Source organism: Phyllostomus discolor, chromosome 12 (assembly GCF_004126475.2).
Source record: "Phyllostomus discolor isolate MPI-MPIP mPhyDis1 chromosome 12, mPhyDis1.pri.v3, whole genome shotgun sequence".
Classification (NCBI taxonomy): Eukaryota; Metazoa; Chordata; class Mammalia; order Chiroptera; family Phyllostomidae; genus Phyllostomus; species Phyllostomus discolor.
In genome coordinates, this window is record NC_040914.2 from 7572047 (window position 1) to 7593290 (window position 21244).

General features: G+C 51.2%; 2 protein-coding genes across 11 annotated transcripts in view; both read right to left on the minus strand.

Annotated features, from left to right (window-relative positions):
- Nucleotides 1-2244, minus strand: part of NUMBL (NUMB like endocytic adaptor protein) — a 31713-nt gene extending 29469 nt beyond the window's left edge. Inside the window, exon 1 of one of the 2 annotated variants that reach the window (XM_028529536.2) lies at nt 1989-2244. In XM_028529536.2, the coding sequence (XP_028385337.1) occupies nt 1989-2012 (24 nt within the window). In that variant the 5' untranslated portion in view covers nt 2013-2244. The remainder of the gene's footprint in view (nt 1-1988) is intronic. The other variant, XM_028529535.2, reaches the window with a different exon arrangement.
- Nucleotides 2245-3447: 1203 nt separating this feature from the next.
- COQ8B (coenzyme Q8B) lies at nt 3448-21244 on the minus strand. Of its 9 annotated transcripts, none has more exons than XM_036011941.1 (15): nt 21058-21244; nt 19668-19772; nt 19413-19532; nt 19201-19267; nt 17484-17561; nt 13729-13851; nt 13502-13587; nt 12418-12558; nt 12248-12329; nt 11440-11533; nt 9404-9545; nt 9149-9256; nt 7116-7181; nt 4395-4481; nt 3448-3944 (listed from the first exon to the last, which is right to left on the minus strand). In XM_036011941.1, exons 2-15 carry the CDS (start codon nt 19767-19769, stop codon nt 3642-3644), a joined length of 1599 nt encoding a protein of 532 aa, XP_035867834.1. In that variant the 5' UTR covers nt 19770-19772; nt 21058-21244; the 3' UTR covers nt 3448-3641. The 9 variants fall into 9 exon arrangements, with proteins under 9 accessions (XP_035867834.1, XP_035867836.1, XP_028386055.1 ...); XM_036011943.1 differs by lacking the exon at nt 21058-21244 and adding an exon at nt 20836-20854; XM_028530254.2 differs by lacking the exon at nt 21058-21244 and adding an exon at nt 20196-20323.

Here is a 21244-nt window from a genome sequence, read left to right on the forward strand (position 1 = left end):
AAATAAAAAATCTTAAAAAAAAAAGACACAGCTCCTCACAGTCACCCTGTCACCAAATTACACACTCAAATACAAATAGTCCAGCATGCACACAGACACACACACACACCAAACAGCCACACAGCTACAGATACTCGCACAGCCTGTGACATAGACACAGGTTACATATAGTCATCTGGGTCACAGACATGCAGGTCACAAACAAATACAGAAGCCCCAGTCACCTGCATGCCCCCAACATACACAGTAGCCTGATGCCATCACACATAGACACACCTATAAAAATAGAGTCAGATAGTGAAATAACCCACTATTAATGGTCAGCCAGGGTTTCAGACCCCAAGTCAAGTACATAACCCAAATCACACATTCATGATTGTAAATGCACACCATCACTCAGTATCAACACACAGAGCTAGATGCCATCATTTATACAATCCCAGTCACACACACAGACATGGCTCTGAACACACAACCAGTCACACAAACATACAAGTCACAGTGCCATCACACAACCCCAGTCACACAGGCACGATGTGACAGACTTCATCTATAATGGCAGTCACACACCCAGAGTTGCAGGGACATTGTGTGTCACACAGACCCATGTGAGGCACAAATATAAAACCAGTCGCAGGTATAACCACAAATGTTCAGTCACTGAAAGATTGCACATGGACAGAGTCATGGTCACCACTCCACTTACACACAGTTACAACTCCACCCACATCTTCAGTCAGCCACATACACACACACACGTCCAACCCCAGACTTAACACACACACTGTCACATACCCAGTCACAGTTACCAAGGCACACAAACACAGGGTCGCTAAAGATGGAACCACAGACACAAGTCCACAGTCACAATCACCCACACACTCACACACAAAAAGTACAGGGTTCATGCACACTGAGCCGTTGTCATACACATGTACACAGTCACACAAATGCTGGGGTCACTCGCAGACACTACCACAATCACAAGACAGGTACACACACAGGATTCCTCATAGTCACCAGCTGTAGCACAGACACACACACAGCCAGTCATGCAAACACGGGGTCACACTCTTAGCCATCTCCCTGTCACTTACTTCCCCCCTCCCCCAGGTACCACACACAAAGCCGCCATCACCTCAGATGCTGCAGACAGACAAGGCTGCACCCGGTTCCTGGGAAACCTCTCCCCCACCTCCCAGCATGAATCCTGAAGCCTGAGGGGCCAGCGCATTATCTGAGTGTGGGGCCACTCCCAGGCAGCTGGGCAACCCCAGGGACAAAGAGGGTGTCCCAGGGACCTGTGCCCTGAGACCCTTGACCAAGGAGGGAAAGTGCCTGAAATTTCCCTAATTGTATTCAGGCTACAGTGGGAGTGGAGTCCCAGGCACAGGGACCTTATTTTGAGAAGGGGCTGTTCCGAGGACACCGCCCAAGGATTGGGAGGAGGTGGGTGGGATGCTATGCCCAGGACTCCTCTGAGGCCTGGGGACAGATTGTGCCTGAAATTGCCCTCAGCCTTGGCTTGGTAGGGAAGCTGTGCCCAGGGACCCCATCGAGACCTTGCCTAGAGGGTTGTTGTGCTCACAGACCCCCTCAGGCAGGGAGGAGTCTGGATGGCGTCTGGTCCCGGGATCGCCTCCAGCAGGCCCTGGCTTCATCCGGGGGTTGTGTCCCGAACCCATCCCCAAAACCTTGCCTAGGGAGTTATACAGAAAATCTATCCCCTGTCCTTGATTTCCCTGAGGGGGAGTTCTGCGTCCGGCACCCTTATCTCCAGGACCTCGGTAAGGGAGGGCCTGTGTTTCCCAAGCTTTGGGTCGGTGGGGGGTTTGTTCGTGGACTCCCACCCAGGACCACCCTCGACAGCATTGGCACCCTCTCCATCCGGGCGCAGCGGCTGCCTCCCCCCACCGCCCCCCCCCCCACCGCCACATCAGCAGCGGCGCCGCCCCCCTACCCGAGCCCCACTCTCCCGCCCTTCTCACGCTGGCCGCTGCGCTCCGGGACATCCAGGGCCCGGGCGCCCCCGCCTCCCGCGGCCCCCGCCAGGCCCGGATCCCCGAATGCTGTTGGTGCTGCTGTTGTGGCGGTGGCGGCGGTAGCTCTGTCCGACGCTGGCGGAGACCAGAGACCCAAGGATGGTGCGAGATGCACGCCCGCCAGCCTGCTCGGTTCCCCGAGATTTCCGTTCTGGGGGCAGGGGGGGAGCGCCCCTCCCGCCTCAGCTCCCCGCCCCGGCCCCGGCCCCGCCCACTGGCCCACCGCCTGCTGGATATACAGAAAGACACCGCCCCCTCGGCCTGCAGGCCCCGCCTATACGCAAATATAACCCCGCCCCCTCCCTTACTGCCACCGCCACGCCACGCCCATTGGCCAGTCCCCGGCTGAGCTTGCACGTGAGTCCCGCGGAGTTTCCCCTTAGGCCTTTCGAAGCCTGGACTCGCTTTCCCTTGGTAACCCCTGACCTCAGGTCTCCTTCAGTTCTGTGTCCGAAAGAGTTGCTTCGGAAACCATCTCGCCGCTCCACATCCTCAGATCTTCCAGCTAACCCCATGATTTTCCTATCCCGGCGGAGGCTGGCAGGAGCAGTGACAAGGCACTTTTTGCAAGGAATGGGAAGGGAATGAACAGACCCCGACGTTCTGGCGTGCGATCCGTTTGGCACAGGCGGTGGGGGTGCCAGGCTGGGGACTTGGGCGCGGTTCTGGCTGCCATGGCGCCCCCGCTCCCGCCCTATCCTGTGGGTTTGGCAAAGCATCTGGCAGGGGCATTAAGGCCCATTAGCAAAGGCGAGGTTGCTGGGAGCCGGGGCGTCGGGGTGGTGGTGTAGGGGGGGAGGCCTTCTCAGCTGCCGCAGTCTTACGAGCAGGTGGTCTGCACGTGCGGGAGGGGTTGGGGGTGGGAGGGAAAGGGGAGAAGGAGGTTCCCGGCAACAGATGGCCCAGGCAGTACCGAGGCTTTCAGACAAGAGGGTGGGAGGGGGCTGGCCATCTGCACCTGGAGGCTGTCCGCGAGCTCCTCCTCCCGACCCAGCGCAAGAAAAGAGCTGGAGAAGGGGAGGGCTGCTTTTATTCAGACTGAAGGTTCAAACACCCCCAACACAGAGGATGGACGAGGAAAAGACAGCTGGTCGAGGGATGAGGGAGGCAAAGGTGAGGGCTGCTTCCAACTGACTGAAGGTTCAAACACCCCCAACACAGAGGATGGACGAGGAAAAGACAGCTGGTCGAGGGATGAGGGAGGCAAAGGTGAGGGCTGCTTCCAACTAACACCCCTCCACTCTCATTGGCCAGATCTGTGGGAGACCAGAGACACAGGCGAGGGGCTCCCCTCTAGGTGAGTCTGCATCTCCACTTGGCGTGGAGGGTGCCTGAAGCTCTCTCAAATGTTGGCAGAAATAAATTAATCCCTGGAGTTCCTTGATGCCCACTTTGGGGTGGGGAGAGCAGGATATGGGAGAGTGAAGTGGGTAGTTCCCTAGCCCCAGGATTCCCCAGTCTCCAGCGAAGGGTGCTAGGCTGTACTGGGAAGCCCAGGGAGTCGTCCCCAGACTGGAACAGAGTGGAAATGATGGCCCTCTACTGGCCGGATTCCCAGGAGGGAGCTGTCTGAGGGGTCTGACCAGACCGCCCCTCTGGTTAGGAGGCTTGGGGCAGTGGCTGAGTCTGGCGACCGGCCCAGTAGCGGTGGTAGGTATCCTGGAAGAGGTCCCGGCAGTGGATGTTGGCGCGGAGGCGGGCGCAGGTCAGGAAAGCCCCCGCCAGCTTGCGGTGCAGGGCGTAGGTCTCCTCAGGCGGTGGGCGGAGCCGGTGCTGCAGCAGCACTGGGATGAGGCCCTGCACGCGGCGGGCAGTATCCCCCGCCCCGAAGTTGTAGGGGCCCTGGGTGGCGAAAGGCTCTCCCAGGATCATCACAGCCTCCACATGGGCATCGGAGAATGCCTACGGGTGGGGAAGAGGAGAGGCACAGCTCTTCACTTAAGCCAGAACTAACAAGCAGCTCTCAGCTCTCTCACAATGTCCAGTGTAAACAAAAGCCCCAGGCTCCTTCCAGAACCCCTGGAGAGCAAGCAGCCCCCAACTCCTCCCAAAGGAAATGGCCTTTCGCTCCCTCTCAGAGCCTCCAATACACAGACAGACTTCACTCTGTAGACCAGAGAAGCAGGTTCCATTCCCCCATTTGCTTTCTCCAGAATAGGTAGGTGGTGCCCATTTTCCCAGGGTTCCTGAGGCAAAGCAGCTCCCATTCCCCTCACTCCTCCCCAGAGGCCCCAAGTATGGATCAGCAGTTCCTCATTCCCCGGAGTTCCCCAACAGAGTTAAGCAGCCCCCATGCCTACCCCACCCCTCCCACAACAGATTCCATACCCTACTTCCCCAGTGACTCCCAACCTTGGTTTCAAAGCCTGTGAGGAATTTGAGGTCCTGGGATTTCTGCAGGACCCGGTCTCTGTCTCCATTGGCTGCAGCCATCACCACCTGGTTAGATGGGTGTGGGGTACATGGTCAAAGGCTCTGTGGAGTTGAAGGGTTCATGGAGGGGTCTGGGGAACTGGAGAAAGGAGATAGTACCCACTTTCCTTCTCATCTGCCTAGGGCCTCTCACCTAGAAGCCTCTCCTGCCTTGCCTCACCTTTGCCCAGCTGTGTCTCACGACTGTCCTAGAGCCTGGAGAGTGGAGTGGTCAGGGGTTCTGCCTGCCTGGCTGGGAACTAGGCAGTGAAAGAGCACAGAGGAAAATAAATGTCAAATACTGCTCATAAGTCCAAATATTCATGTGGCCACGGATGCAACTATGACCTAAAACTGTACCCAAGGTTGCCACTGGGCCATCTCTGGTCACCTGGTTGTCTGCTATTGTCTCCCTCCTGCACTGGACTTGGAGCCCTGAGATAACAGGAATCCTGGACGGGTTCAGTCCCATGTGGCACAGGCTCTGGCACTCAGGAGACCTTTAGTGAACTTTTGTTGAGCAAATTAGCTAAACACCCCTCCAGCCATGAGTGCAAACGAGGAGAGTTGAGGGTACAAGGGCAGACGGACAGAAAGAAGCTGCCTGGGCTCAGTCCCAGCTCTGCCACTTGCTGACTGACTCTGGGCAAGGTTCTTCGTCTCAGGCCTTTGATTTCTCATCTGTGAAGTGGGGACATTGGAATTATCTTCCTCATGGGGTTGTCGTGAGGTTAAAGGAGGTGATATCTATGCAGTGCTGAGCACTGTGCCGGCACGGAGGAAGCACCATAAGTATAATCAGCTACTATTATTAAGAGGTGGGTGTGAGGGTCCTGACCTCACACATGAGCAAACAGGCTCAGAGTATGCAATAGAAAGGTGAGGAATGGAACCTGGGAGATCCCTTAACCAGTGAGTTGCCCTTCCTTGAGAAGGAAAGGGTACAGATTAAATCTGTCAGTTCCACTCTGTCTCAGCTTCCATGCTCAAGCTTGTCTAGTCATCTGTGAGGCCTATATAGTCCTTGGGGGCCAGTGTGACAGGGCTTTTTTAAATTGGAAAAGACTGAGGAGGTGGCAGGAGAGCCATGGTAAGTAGTCTGGAGGTGGGGCGGGGGAGGGGCAGGGCATGAGGTGTCCCAACGATCCAAGTGGCCTGTATATGTGGCAGGAAGTGGGGGTTACTAGACCCTCCTTCCTGTCCCTACCTCAAGGATGGCCCCACTATGCCCAGTACCCAACCCAGAGCCCTGGGCCTTGCCCCAGACACCATTCTTCCTTTCCCCACAGCCTCCACAAGCTCCCAGCTCTTAGTCTTAAAGACCACCCATTATTCAGAGGAGGTTTCCCAATTCTGGCTGTGTCCCTCTCCTGCTCAAATCCCTCTCACGGCTCCCCTAGGCACCAACATGAAGTACAAGATACGAAGCATGGCTTCTGAGACCCAGCATGATTTGGTTCCACTCTCATTGCTGGCTCCTCCTCTGCTCCCCACCTACTTGCCCCCTCAGAACATGAACTTCATTTTGGTCCCCTAGGACTTTACTTCTCAAAGTGTGGTTCCTGTACCTGGGTGTGTATTAGCAATGCATCATCTTATGCCAAACTCCAGACCAGAATCCACACATCAGCAGGGTCATGGTGGGGGGGGGGTGAGGGATTTCAGTTACACATTCAAGTTTGAGAAGTGCTGCTTTAATGGGAATGTCCCTTCTTGTCTCTTAGCTTTGGTACATGTTGTGGATCTGGAATACCCTCCTAGCTTCTCCCTTATTGGTCTCCTCATCCCTCAGGTCTCAGCTCTGATACCTCCTCCCTTAGGAAGCCCTTCCTGACTCCCTAGGGCTGGCCCACGCTTCTCTGAGCTCTCAACAGTGCCGTGTGCCTCCCCATCCCAGCCCTGACCGCTCTGGGTCTTCACTGTCTGTACCCTCATTGGACTGTGAGCTCTCCTAAGGTGGGGACTTGGATTGGGTTGGTCATTATTGTCCCCAGTTTACCTGGGCACACAGGTGGTTTCAAAGAATGTTTGAATTGATGACTAAATGATAAGAAAACCCAGGTTGAATGTCCAACCTCACTAATCAATGAGATGGTGTTCTCTGTGGCCTCTGAGACAAACTGACCCAAGTTAGTGGGAGGGACAGACAGCAGGTGAGGAAGCACTTCCTGAGGACAGAGCAGCTCCGTAGGAAGCAGCCTGCCAGGGAGGTATGTGAGGGCAAGGCTGGACACCAAGATTTGGGACAGTGTGGGTTGTGGGGAGGTGAGAGGGTGGCTGTCAGAGGCCTCTCTCTTAGCAGGAGGCTAGTCAGGGTTGGAAGCATGGGCTCTGGACCCAGACCACTTGGGCTTGAATCTCAGGTCTGCTGTGACCTTGGGCAAGTGACTTAACCTCTCTGAGCCCCAGTAAGTTCATGTGTAAACTGGGGCTAAAAATGGTCCTTATCCCATGGAGTTGCTGAGTGCTTTAAGTCAGTTACTATATGTCTAGCACTTAAAACAGCACCTGGCATTAAGTGCTTGGCATTTGTTAGCTGCTATTAGTATTACTATCATTTCTTATTTCTTGATTCCAGATAGTATATTTCTCCTTTTCACCCTTGCCTCAGTATCTGGCTTGAGCCTCAGACCTTCAGACCACAGGGTTGGGGGAACTCACCTCAATGTAATGGTCTGTGAATTCGGTCCCAAATTCTCGGCTTGCACCGAAGTCCAGCAGGGTCACCTGGGAACAAGAACGGTGAAAGAGATGCTGGGAGTCCACCAAGGCTCCCCGCTGTCTATTGGGGGTGGCCTGGGTCCTCCTGCCAGAGCCCCTGCCTGCTATCTCCCAGGGCTCCTAGCCTCTGGTCTCCACAATTCTAAGTCACCCCCACATGAAGCTGAAGGGACTTGGCTTTTATTTATTTATTTCTTGGTCATAATTGTTTTTTATAATAACATGTACTTTAGGCACAGGGGAAAAAACCCAAAGAATAAAATATATAGAAGAGTGAACGGAAATCTCACCACCCAGCTTAAAATATAAAACAATACCAATCCAGGTGGGGCCTCTGCCCTGTGTTCCCACCCTACCTTTCAGCCACCTTCCTGCAATTTTTATTAAATTATTATTTCCTGAAATTGGCGTTGTATTTCCACATTTTCTGCATGTGTGTACCCATGAACGAGTCATGTTTTCTGTATTTAAACTTCTTATAAATGGTATTTATGGTAGTTATCCTGAAGATTGTTCATGGTGCCCAGCGTGGTTTGACAATTTGTCCGCACTTGTCCGCACTGCTGTGTGCAGCTCTGGCTCATTCGTTTATTTCCTCCCCACTGTGTGAGGACTTTGTTGCGTGAATGTATCATAGTGCACTTATCTGGTTGATGAACATTGAGGGTGTTTATGGGTTTTGCTATGAAAAACAGCACTTAATTAATACACATGTAGGAGTTTCTCTGGGGCAGTGGGGTTCGGACTACTGACCCATAGTAAGAAATGCAGATTATATGGGGCACCAGTGCCAATGCCACATAAATGAAAATGTCAAACAAAAGTGTCCTGATTTATTATAGCTCCCTTCCATCTGTAACACACTGATACTTTCTATTCTATGCCTTTAAAATAAAAAAAGTACAGTTGAGACACAATAAATTGACATCAGGACTCGGGAAGTGCATCACCTCCCAAGGCTTAGGAGGGGTGCAGGGTGTGTGTGCACTTGGGGTGAATGCAGTGGCAAGGGACTGTGGCTGGAGACTCAGCAGGGCTGCTCCACCTTCAGTAAAGGGTTCAGACATGATCCTGAGGCTGTGGAAGGGATGGCGTGGCCCGAGCTGTGTCTGAGAAAGATCCCTCTGGAGACTGAATAGGGACAGAACTCGTTGTTGAGCAATTTGGCAACCACGCACGCTGAGAGTCTTTCCAAGCAAACTCTCATGCCCAGACCTTTGGGCACACTGTGTTCTTTGCCAGGAGTGCTTTTCCCTGCTCTTTAGATGGCTATCCTCTCCTCATCTTTCTGGTTCCAGCTTCAATGGCACTTCCTTCAGGAAGCTTTTCTGGACCCCATCCAGACAGGACAGCCACTTTCCCTAGCTTCCCATAGCCCCCGGGCCTCCCCATCACTGTCACTGACAGCTCTTGCCTGAGCTACCCTGCCATGGCTCTAATTACTCTAAGTCCCCCACTGTCTGGTGATGGGTCCTCCACTGGACCATGAGCTCTGAGGTGAGGATCAGGGTGGTCTTGGTGTCATTATCAAGAAGCAGCGGGGTCTTGGTGTATTCTAAATGAGTGACAAGTGTGATAGTGATGACTGCCTTCCAAAAGTTGTGTTCACTTTTCTATACTGTCACATTGCCACTAGGAAGCCACTGCCTAGCCAGGAATTCCATTTCCCAGCATCCTTTGTACCTAGACTAGTAGTAAGAACAGTTCTCATCAACAGAACAGTAAAAGGAATGATGTGTCACCTCTGGTCAAAGGAGTTAGGCAGGGGATTAAGCTCTCAATCTCTCCTGCCCTTCCCAAGACAGCACAATCACCAAAGGGGAGGAGTCTGGGTCTCTGCCTCACCACAGGGAGGAGGGCTAGCCCAGCCTGTCACGTGAGTAGTAAACTACTATTGAGTTAAGCTACTGAAATATTGGAAAATATCTGTCACAGCAGCTGATGTGCCCTGACACACATCACAAGGAACCGACCTGGTGGCTGGAGGCGTCATACAGGAAGTTGGCCCAGTTGGGGTCCGTCTGCATGAATCGGAACTCAAACAGCTCCCGCAGACACAGCCGAAGGAGCTGGAAGCAGATCTGGAGGGGAGGAGTAATAGACACCATGGAGTCATCTCCCCCTGTAAGCCCTCAGGGGCCAGGTGGGGCACAGTGGGTCAGGTATGGCTGACTCTGCTGGCTCTACCTGGGGCAGCACCCGCTCTGCTGTCCCACAAGACCAAGTACCTGGTTCCGGATGTCCTGGCTCAGGCCCTGGCACTGGTCCAGGGGGACCCCTCCAACCAGCTCCATGCCCAGCACCCGTGTTGTGCAGAGGTCCTTGATCACTGCCGGCACCCGGAAGAAGGGGTCATCAGCCAACAGCTGCCTGGGGCAGAGGAGAAGGGAGGGGAGGGGACATGGTGCAGCAGGCCCCTGTGGCCCACCTCAAGGTCTCCACCTCTGAGAAGTCCTCCATGAACAGTTTGTGTCTTGCCTTCCCTTCTCTCCTTCTCTTGCCTCTGTGTGTCCTGAGTGATGGTCAATACTTGGCAGGACTCACATTCATTCAGACATTGCATTCATTCATTCAACAAACATCTCCATAAGGCCTACTCCGTGCCTGTCCCTCAGCCAGCTGCTGGAGACCCAGTTACCACTTCCCTACCGGAAATACCTCGATGATATCTGGTTGCTGCCCCGTGATAAGCTCAATGTATTAAGCTCCATAAACATTACTTTCACATCAACCTATTAATTCATCCAAAAAACAGTCACTGATAAACAAATCTCCGAGTCTGTAGTGATGCTCGTTGGCTGCTCCTTGGAGTCAGGACTGGGAACACTGGTTAATTAAGGGAAAGCACCCTTCTCAGTGTCTGTCCCTGTGCTAGACAATGCTGGGGACCGAACAATGGAGGAGGCCCAGGCCTACCCCTTACACACACCAGAGACCATGCTATAACAAATAGACCAATAGATTGAGCTAAGTGTGTCAGTGAAAGATTTGGGAGGCAGAAAATTATGAGGGAGGCCTCTGGTTAGGGAGCTGTGGGACAGCTGGAGGAGAGTAAGGTGGGTAGCAGGGAGGGGGGAAGCGGTCAGAGGAACCGATCTAGGTTTTATTCTAAGGACATTGGGGAACCTGTGGGGGAGGGCTCTCCCCTCCCCCCCATCCCACAGGGAGTGCTCTGGCCCAGCCCACTTAGAACCTTCCTCCTCTAGGACCCTCCAGGCTTCAGGCTTGTATTTTTGTGCTTATTTATAAAATCTGATATTTGAACCACTCCTGGTGGGCTAGGCCCTGCGCTAAGCATTTAATCAGCACAATTCCCTTTTCACTCCCCTGTGAGGATACCACGCCAAGGCCACTGTGTAGATTCAGGCCACCCAGACTATTAAGGGCGGATCTGGGGCTGGAGCCCACATCTGGGTCTGTCCAAGCCCACACCCCAGAGTATTGCCTTCCACTGCCCTTTCTCTTACTCTGTATTTACAGAGGCTGGCTCAATAAGCGTGTGGGCTACACTGTGGAGGATCTCACTGAGGTATGATTAATTACTGCCTATCACGATGCTTCTAAGATGCAACCACACTGCTCCTGGTAGCTATATAGTTCAATCATTTTCACTGCTGCATGATGTTCCACTGATGAATGTACAATAATTCATTTATCCACCCTGCTGGATGCATTTCAGAATTTGGGTTGTTTCTAATTTGGCTTGCTGCAATGAGCATTCTCAGAAAGTCTGGTGGTATATATTGCCATCAGCAACCCTAGAGTGTTTAGCCAGGAGGACGACTCTTCAGGTGTATGTGAATATCCAGCCTGAACATGTGATGCCACACCATTCTCCCAAATCCTCATCTCAGTATCTCCTCCTGCCCGCGGTATACAAGGGATGCTCTGGAGCCCTGTTCTCTTCGACCCGTGACACTGTCAGCTTGCTCAAGCTTTGTCAGAGCAGCAGGTATGACCCATTATGCAACTAAGTGCCTGTTGACAAGATCATCCCCACCCTGGACTGAACGGTTATCCAACCCATTTCTCAGATGAGAAACCGACACTTCGAGAGAGGGAGTGACATGACCAAACTCACAGACGACACAGAGGGTAAATGAAGTAATGAGTGAAGGGAGGAATGGATGAACAAATGGATGAAGAGGAAAAGAGTTTGCCAGCCCCACCCCATGACTCCAGTTCTGACTCAGCCTGGGAGGGAAGGAAGGAGGGAAGCTGGAAGGAAGAGGTCCTTGAGAGGCCTGCGTGGGGCTCAGCTCACCTGAAGTTCTGGGCAGAAGCCGCCTCACGACGGTAGTCACATTCCCAAGCCAGCTCCTGCAGCAAGGCCTGCAGGCTCTGTTCAGGAAACAAGCCTGATGGGGGCAGCTGTGTCAGTCAAGGAAGGCCACAGCTGTACCCGCCCCCACCCGCCCAGCCCCTCAGGTTCCCACTCATGGATGTCTTCCCATGCCATCCTGTCTCTCACTGTTTCTCTCGCTGTCTCTCACACTTTCTGCTCCAAGCCTTTTACCCCATTGCCTGTCCACATACCTCCCCTCTGTCCTCATACAACTATGGGCTCTTCTTGGGTCTGTCTCTTTCACAGGCATGCACACCCATCCCTAGGCATTTCTTTCCTAGTCACACATACCACCTATTCTGTCTTTGTTACACTCTCTCGCATTCTCTCTCAATCCTCTGCCCCTGCCTTTCTCTCCCTCTCACACACACATACCCTGCTCCATCTTCTTCAGGCTCTTTCTCAAAAGCTTTAACACAAACTCAAGGTCCCACTTACACTCTCTTACTGCTTCTGTGGCTCTTTTTCAGTCCCTTTCCACACACCTTCTGTGTGTGTGTTTCTGAATTTCAGTCTCAGCTTCTGTCTCTCTCAGACTCTCCAAGTTTGTTTTTTTTTTCATACACGCTTGTACTCTGCACTCTCCCTACCTTGGTGTCCCTTCCTGCTGTCCAAAACACACATTCACACACACAGGCACATCCTGCCTGAGCTGGTACTCTCTGACTCTCTGCACCCAGCCCCACTTCCTCTCTTCAGGGTGCCCGGCGTACAGGGGGCACCTCACCGTCGGGCAGGGCCACACTCATCTTGAGCACTGCCAGCAGGTTCTGGACGTCACTCTGGATGCTCTGGGCAACACCTGGGTACTGCAAAGGGAGGATTCAGGGGAGGATGAGAGTCATTCCTCTGGGGCAACAGGGTGACCACCTTGACCCACCCAGCTTCCTCTCTCACCTGGATCTTCACGGCTACTTCTGTCCCATCCTTCAGCATTCCCTGGTGCACTTGCCCAATGGAGGCGGCAGCAAAGGGCACCTCCTCCAAAGAGACCACCTTGGCCTGCCAGTCTCTGCCAAGCTCCTCTTCCAGAACTCTCTGGGGAGAGTGGTGGTAACAATCATCACTATGATTATAGGCAACCCAGCTCATTCCCTGTGCTGAACACATCACAATAACTCCAGCACTCACCACAGGCTGGGCCTGGGCTAAGCAGTTAGCTGCTGCCCCACTTTACAGATGAGGAAATGGAGGCTTAGAGAGAAGTCTCTTAGTCAAGGTGAACCAGGCACTGGCGGACTGGGGGACCCAGCCCAGCTTGGTATTAACTCAAAGTTAATGTGATAAATAAGTTAAAATTTACGGAAGGCTTCCTGTGGGCCGGATCCTGTTCAGAGTGGTTAAGGAGCAGCAGTAAGTGCCAAGGGTCACATGGCAAACGAGCAGAACAGAGGTCAGCCAGCAGGTGCTGGATCCCAGATGGCACACCCTGACCCTGTCACTGGAAGGACGGCTCGTGTCTTATACACTCACTCAGTGCCAGGCACTGTGCCCGCCTATTTACAGATATACTCCCCTTTAATTAAAAAAAAATGGTAATAATAATAGCTAAAACTTGCATGCGGTTCATGGTATGTCAGGGCCCTTTGAGTGTGTTCATTATGCTAATTTATGTGCCCCTGTGGTGCGGGCGCTACTATCACTATCACCATTTCACAGAGGAGCATACTGAGGCACAGAGAGGTCAGGCCACGGGTCTGCAATCACATGTGCAGGAAGTGGCAGAGACAGGGTTTGAACTCACCAAGTCTGACCCCCAACACGGCACTCACTAACGATTTAAGAGCTCTCACTGAGCCTGCCAGGGACCAGACTCAGTGCTCTATACCACCCTCTTTAATCATCACAACCCTCCTATGAGGAGGTGCCTCGGTGATCCATGTTATGGAGGAGAAACAGCTGGGGGTAGGGCAGTAAAGCCATGAGAGACAGGCAGGCGGAGCCCACCTCCTTGGCCAGCCTCTCCTCACTGGGCACTCACCAGCATCTGCCAGCGGGGCATGAAGTCGGCGCTCTGGCGGACCCGCTCAAAGATACGCTGCAGCTGGGGGCTGATGAAGCTGTTGTCTTGGGAGACAGGGGCACAGGGGACAAGGGAAGCAATGAGGGAGCAAGCAAGGGGGCCCCGGTGGGAGTACCTGAGGTTAGGGCTGGCTGGTGGGTGGGGTAGGGTAGAAGTGAGGCTGGTGGTTGAGGGTCATGCTGTACCCTGAATGCTGAGCATTTGGCCAACCTTGAGGGCGGCCCCCCGAACTGTACACAAGGTCTGCACAATCCGCTCGGCATTGGCCTCTGACAGGAAAGGGCTGGAGCTGGGCTGGGAGCCGCCCTCTGGGGTGGAGAGAATGATCATTAGTATTACAGCCATAAAAATAATCAGTATGACACCACCACACACCCACTGGAATGGTTAAAATGAAAAAGACAATGCCAAGTGTTGGCAAGAATGTGGAGCAGCCTGACTGCCAACACTGCCGATGATGGTGCCATGGCACACACCCTTTGGAAAACAGTGGCAAGTTTCTAGTAAAGCATACACCTATATCAGATGCTGTTCCTCTCCTAGGTATACCCAAGAGATACACATAAATGTGTTCACTGACAGATATTCCAAGAAGAGTCTTCACAGCACTATTTGTAAGTCCCAAACTGGCAATGTCCCAACGGACCGTCAATACAATGAATGAAGGGACTGTGGAACAGTAACAGAGCGACCACTACAGTGTGGAATAAACAGCTTATATCCATGCACAGCAACATGGACACTTCTCCTACACAGAACCTACAGGTGTAGAGAACCAGACACACACCAAAATACACTCTCATTACACTGGTGTAAAGAGCCCAACTGGCAAAGGTGATCTCAGGGTCAGCAGCCAAGATGGTGGTTATCCTTGGTGGGGGGAGTGGCCAAGTGAGAGAAGCTTCTGCAGAACCAGGGCAGCGATTCTCAAAGTGAGGCTGGGTGGGCCCCTGAGGATCCCTGAGGCCCTTCAGAGGGTCTGTGAGATTGAAATATTACTATAATATGCCCTAGCCAGGTGGCTCAATTGTTTGGAGCATTGTCCCATACACCACAAGGTTGTGGGTTCGATTCCCATTCAGGGCACAGACATAGGTTGCAGGTTTGATCCCTGGCCTGGCACATGCAGGAGGTAGCTGGTTAATGCTTTTCTCTCACATCAATGTTTCTCTCTCTCTGTCTCTCTTTCCCATCCTCTCTCTCTAAAATCAATAAATATATCCTCAAGGGAGGATTAAAAATATATTATCATAATAATATGAATGTTATTTGTCCCTTTTTTACTCTCCTTCTCCCACAAATGGTCAGTGGAGTTTCCCAGAAGCTCCAAGACCTGTGATGATGCCATTGCCCTGATGGCTGATAAAATGTATGTGTTCTTGTGTTTCAAAATTTTCAGTTTTAATCTCTAATACAGTAAGTATCCATATGTATAACCCACATAAACAAGCTCTTTGGGGTCCTCACTCTATTTTTAACAACTTTATTGAGAGATAATTCTCATATCATATAATCTACCTATTTAAGGTGTACAATTCAATGGCTTCTAGTACATCAAGAGTTGTGCAGCTACCAGCACAACCAGTTCCAGAACGTTTTCACCACCCCAGAAAGAAACCCCTTCCTACTAGCAGTTATGCCTCACCCTGGTTTTCTCCAACCACTTCCCTCGAACCCCAGGAAACCACTAATCTACCTTCTGTCCCCACAGATTGCTCTATTCTGGGCATTTCATGTAAATGGAATAATACAATATGTGGCCTTTTGTGTCTGGCTTCTGTCACTTAGGATAGTGTTTAAGATTCATCCACACTGTAGCATGGATCAATACTTCATTCCTTTAAAAAATATATTTTAAGCCCTGGCTGGCGTAGCTCAGTGGATTGAGCGCGGGCTGGGAACCAAAGTGTCCCAGGTTCGATTCCCAGCCAGGGTACATTCCTGGGTTGCAGACCATAACCCCCAGCAACTGCACATTGATGTTTCTCTCTCTCTCTCTCTCTCCCCTCTCTAAAAATAAATACAAATAAATAATAAAATATATATATGTTAAAAAAAAGAAAATACTAAAGGATAATGTTAAAAAAAAAAAGAAAAGAAACCCCATAAAAAAAAATAAATAAAAAATAAAAAATATATTTTATTTACTTATTTTTAGAAAGGGGAAAGGAGGGAGAAAAAGGAGAGAAATGTCAATTGGTTGCCTTTTGAGCGCCCCAACCTGGGGACATGGCCCACAGCCCAGGCCTGTGCTCTGACTGGGAATTGAACCTGCAACCTTCTGGTTCACAGATCAGTGCTCAGTCCACTGAGCCATACCAGTTGGGCTCCTGCCTTTTTATGGCTGAATAATATTCCATTGTGTGGATATAACACTTTTTTTAATCCGTTACTCAGTTTTAAGAGTAGGGGTCCCAAGACCAAAAAGTTTGAGAAATGCTGTTCTAGTTTCTTGATCTGGGTACATAAGTGCTGTGAAAAGGATATGAACACAGGTTCATATCCTGTGTCTACATGTAAATTATATTAGTATTCAATAAAGTATCAATACACTTTTATTTTATTTAAAAAATTATTGAGCTCTTTATTGAGGGCTCACCCTGTGCATGGAGAATTCTAAGTGTCTCTCTGGATTCTCTGGCAGAATCCCCATAATCACCCCAGGAAGTAAGAACTACCAATGTCTTAATTTTCAAGGTGAGAAAGTAAGAGATTCAGAGAGGTACACTGCCTAGCCCTGAGTCACACAGCACAGAAGTGGTAGAGCACAGTATAGACTCAGTCTGGCCTTACCCTAAAGCCAAATCCTCCACCTACCTCCAACTTTTTACTTTGGAAAAACCCCAAACAGACAGAAAAGTTGCATCATGAACACCTGCACACCCAATTCAAACATTTTAATATTCTGCCTCTTCTATTCTATGTATGTATGTGACCAAACACTTACTATTATGTTTTGCTGACCAATTTGCATGGCATTGCACTCATCCTGTGCTAAAAATAAGGATATTACCCTACAGAATCACAGTACCATAATCACACCTAATTAACACTATTTCTCTACTATCCAGATCTTCCCAATTGTCCCTGAAAGTCTTTTATAGCCCTTTTTAATATATTTTTTTACCTTTCAACTACAGTCGACATTCACTATATTAGTTTCGGACACACAGCTCACTGGTTAGACATTTATATAGCTTACAAAGCGATCATCCCATAAGTCTAGTACCTACCTGGCACCATACACAGCTATAACAGTATTATTGTCTATATTCTCTTCTTTTTTTAAGATTTTCTTTATTTGTGTGGCTGCTTCTCATGCGCCCCCCACCAGGCACCTTGCCTGCAATCTAGGCATGTGCCCCAACCAGAAATTGAACCGGTGACCCTTTGGTTTGCAGGCTGGAGCTCAACCCACTAAGCCACATCAGCCAGGACTTATTGACTATATTCTTGATGCTGTACTTTACATTCCTGTGATACAGTTATTTTTTTCAAATAGACATCCAATCATGGTCCACACATCCCATCTGTCAACTATTATTTCTCTAGTCCCTTTTTAATCTAGAATAGCCACCCCTATTTTTGTTTTGGCCATTGTCATTGACTTGTTGGGGAATCTTATCCAAAGAGGCTGATCTCATTCCATCTCTGTTGGACCCAGACCTCCACTGGTACTCATTTCAGCCTTCGTCTCCTGCTCAGTGTTAGAACTCAACTCTGGAGGGCTGACATTTTTTTCTCAGATAATCTCAATGCATCAGGGCCCTGACAGGGTTCCCATGCTGTCCTGAGCCCTTCACAGTGACCCCTAGAGGTGGGTATATTATCATCATCTCCATTTTGCACATGAGGAAACTGGGGCTCTGAGGGGTGAAGCCACTTGCCCCAGATCACACAGCCAAGCCAGGGTCCAAACCCAGGTATGTGACTAACTCACCTGACTGTAGAGATCCTCCCGTCAGGGACTTCTTGGCCACTTCGGCCAGCACTCCCAGGCCTAAGCCCACAGCCAGTCCTGAGGAGAGAGGAGCCTGAATGCCCACTTACACAAGGCATTCCCCCCACCCACTCCCTCTCCGCTGTCTCTCTCTAAGCACACTTGTCTTCCAGCTCTTTGCAGCCAAATCTCTATGTATCTTTGTCCCTAACTATCACTACTCTCCCTGCTTGGGGTCCCCTTCAAAGTGAGGCTGTCTCTTCCTCTATCCCTCTCTCCAGGTCTGTCTCCTGTGGCAGCAGTTCTCACTTAGGCTGCACATTTGAGTCATGCGAGGAGCTTTTATAAATACGGTGCCCAGATCCCACCCCTGAGGTTCTGATTAAACAGATCTGAGTGGAGGCCTCAGAATTTGTATTTTTATTAAGCAAGCATTCAAGATGATTCTTGTACACAGCCAAGGATAAGAAGGCTCCAAAATTATCTGTGACTTCCTATGACTGTTTTTCTGTCCACACCTCCTCTTCTTTGTGCTCACCTTTCCTGTCGGTTATTTCTCTCTATCCCCTCTCCTACACTTGGCATCTCTATCTAGGCCTCTTTCTCTCCATTCCTCCTTTTGATGTTCTCGATGGCTGATTTCCTCTGTCCCCTCTTGTCTCCTTATCCCTAAAGGTATGCCCAGTCTCTCCGACTCTTTCACTGTCACCATCCCTGAGAATAATCGTAGCTGGCATTTTCTGAGCACTTTCTACATGCCAAGAACCATTCCAAGTACCTTAAATGCTTTAATTCATTTTGTCCTCACACCCTCTGAGGTAAGTTTTACGGGAAAGCTTCCATTTTACAGAAAAGGAAATCAAGGCTCAGAGAAATTAAGTAATTCATCCAGAGTTATACAGCAGAATCACTCCTTGAACCCTGGGCAGCCTGGTGTCAAAGCTCTAAACACTGCATTTAACTTCCTCTTTATTCTGTGAATTGTCGTCTTTAAAACTGAAACCATGATGTGCAGTAAGAAAGACACCTGCATTATAACTGGTAGAGACCAACACATATATGATGTTTCATAAAAAATATTTTCCCTGACTCTACAGGTGCACTCATATTTTCCATTCTATTCTTCTACTTCTTCTTTAAAGATTTTATTTATTTATTTTTAGAGAGAGGGGAAGGGAAGGAGAAAAAGAGGGAGAAAAATATCAGTGTGTGGTTGCTTCTCGTGTGCCCCCTACTGGGGACCTGGCCCGGAACCCAGGAACATGCCCTGACTAGGAATTGAACTGGCAACCCTTTGGTTCATAGCCTATGTTCAATCCACTGAGCTACACCAGCCAGGACTATTCTTCTTTTTAATGATGGTTGTACCCACTAAATTATTTCATGCAGATTGTGACCGGAATTATAAATTCTGCTGCTACCCTGGGGTCAAGTCACTTCACTTCCCTTAGCCTCCATGCCCAAATCTGTAGAATGGAAATAAACAATTATTGATTCATTGCAGAGGGATCACACCTCTGTATGGGACCTTGCACATTCTTCCAAGTTCTCAATAAATGTTACCTGTCCCACTATTTCCCTTGGTTTTTCAGGCCTTTGCTTTCATTCTCTTTTCATCTCTCCCTCCTGTCTGTCTCTGATTCACCTTCTTTTTTGCTTCATTCTGTAAATGTTGCTTCCTCTCATCTAGGTCACAGGCTCCCACAATCACACCTACCCCCAAAGTTAGCCAAGCGGCTGATGCGGGAGGCAGGCACCTTGCGTTCTCGAGAGCGGTCACTCAGCTGGAAAATGGGGAGAAGGTCTGAGGGTGGGAAGGCAGGTATAGTGCCTAGGGAGTATAACCAACCTGTCACCACACCCTCCCCCAAGCTCAGGGGGCCAAGTGCCTTCATGGAGTATTGCTGGGTGGATGGGAGGCAATGATACCTGGGGCCGAGATGTCTTCCTGAGCCGGGCCTCCCGGGCCTTGGAAATGTCCTCCTCACTCAGGCCTCTGCCAGGCCCACCCTGATGAAGCTTTTGGGCCCAAGAACATCCACATGGCCCCTGCAAGAGATGCGGACATTGGCAAGAAGTAGAAGACATAGGGTCTGCCTGGCCCTTTGGATTCCTCCCTGCCCCTTTACTCACTGATGCCCCCCTCAGGCTCTTCCCCTTGAAGAACTCTCCCCAGCCTCTTACCCAGCAGTGGGGCCCAGAACCCAGGACCCCACAAGGCAGACCAACAGTCCGGCCCAGTTGTCCACAGGTCCCCCGTAGTAGGCCCCCAACCTCCAGCCACATGGCCTAGGGGAGAAGAGGAGGAATTACTCGGGCAGGAGTGGTGGGACTCCTTGCCTTGCTCCCCTACCCCAAACCCTCACATTCCTCCGTGTTCACCCTAAGATTCCCACCTAGCGAAGACTTCCTCCCCTGATACAGGTCCCTCCAGTTTCTCCTGCTTCCCCTCTCGTTTCTGGGAACCTATAGTTCTTCCCGCTCAGCTCCCAAAACTGACCCCCCCCCCCCCCCCCCCGTCTCACTCCAGCCGTTGCTAAGGTCCTTCCCCGTTGCTAGACACCCACAGATTCTCCAGGGCTACCTCTCCACTTCTCCGAGCCCCCCTCGTAGCCAGGCACCGCCTTCACCTCTGTTGCTAGGCACCCACAATTCCTCTCCTGTACCCCCTACTCCGTTACTGGGTACCTCCCCCCGTTGCTAAGCACCCACTGCTCCTAGGCTCCGGGTCCGCAAAGCGTGAGGCCTCTTGCACTTCCTGGAGTCTCACTCCGGACAGTTAGCCAATGACGGAGCAGCAGCTCGCTGACTGGCACAAAGAACTCCTTGCTGCGTGTAGGAGGCGGGGCCTAGGGTTGGGCGTTAGGATCCGCTGGGGATTGTAGGTGGGGGCCACGCTGGGAACGCAAGCATGCGCTTTTATGCTCTTCCACTCATTTCAAAGTGTCTGCGTGCAGCGGACCCTTCTGTTCCTTACACTGTTTTCTTTGCAAACAACTCTCTCCATTACAAACTCCACACGTCTCCTCTGCACGAACATCTTGCGAACCTCCTTTCTTATTTCTACCCCCAGCAGGCTCAAGATGTCTCCTTCGAACACCCGTCTTCCCAGCAAACATTTCCCGTGCACATGGAGCCCCTTCACTTTGCACACACACCCTTTGCTTCAAACACCCACATCCTGGCACCCAGCCTCCTCCCTTGCTCATATAAACTCCCTTCCTTACTGGCCAATTGTCTTCCTCTTGCACCCTCAACTCTCCTCGCTGTAAACAAACTCCCTCACACTCAGCCCCTTGCACACTGGGCCCTTGTTCCTTCATACTTCTTGCTTTCTCCGCTCCCCGCCAACCTGCAGGATGGCCTTGAGTGGGACTCCTCTCTTTCCTGTAGGCCTGACATTTCCCAGAACACACTCAGTCAAGATTCCCAGTTCTGAGTCAGGATCCTTGGCATCTCAGAACACCAGCTCCCAGGCCATCTGGGTGTGTGTGTGTCGGGGCGGGAGAGATGAGGTGGGGGAGCAAGACGGCTTAAAGTCGGCTCCCCCCTCCCCCACAGCAGGCTGACTCACTCCTCTTCTCACAGTCTGGAATAGAAGCAGCTGGCTGGGTCCTCCCTCTCTCACTGCTGGGAGGAGAATAGGACGCCTCCCCCACAGAACCCCGGGACCCTGTCTAACCCTTTTGTCAGGAATCAGATCTCCCTGCCTCTGTCTCTGTGCTATGTGACCTCAGAAGAGCCTTGACCCTTTCTGGACC

What these genes read in the sequence shown, in the direction of transcription:
- COQ8B (XM_036011941.1), bottom strand. Translation starts at nt 19,769, where the DNA reads ATGTGGCTGGAGGTTGGGGGCCTACTACGGGGGACCTGTGGACAACTG. An exon ending in CCGCTTGGCTAACTTTGGGG is followed by an intron (nt 17,562 to 19,200) that starts GTAGGTGTGATT and finishes CTCTCTCCTCAG; the next exon opens with GACTGGCTGTGGGCTTAGGC. An exon ending in AAGTAGCCGTGAAGATCCAG is followed by an intron (nt 12,330 to 12,417) that starts GTGAGAGAGGAA and finishes CTCCCTTTGCAG; the next exon opens with TACCCAGGTGTTGCCCAGAG.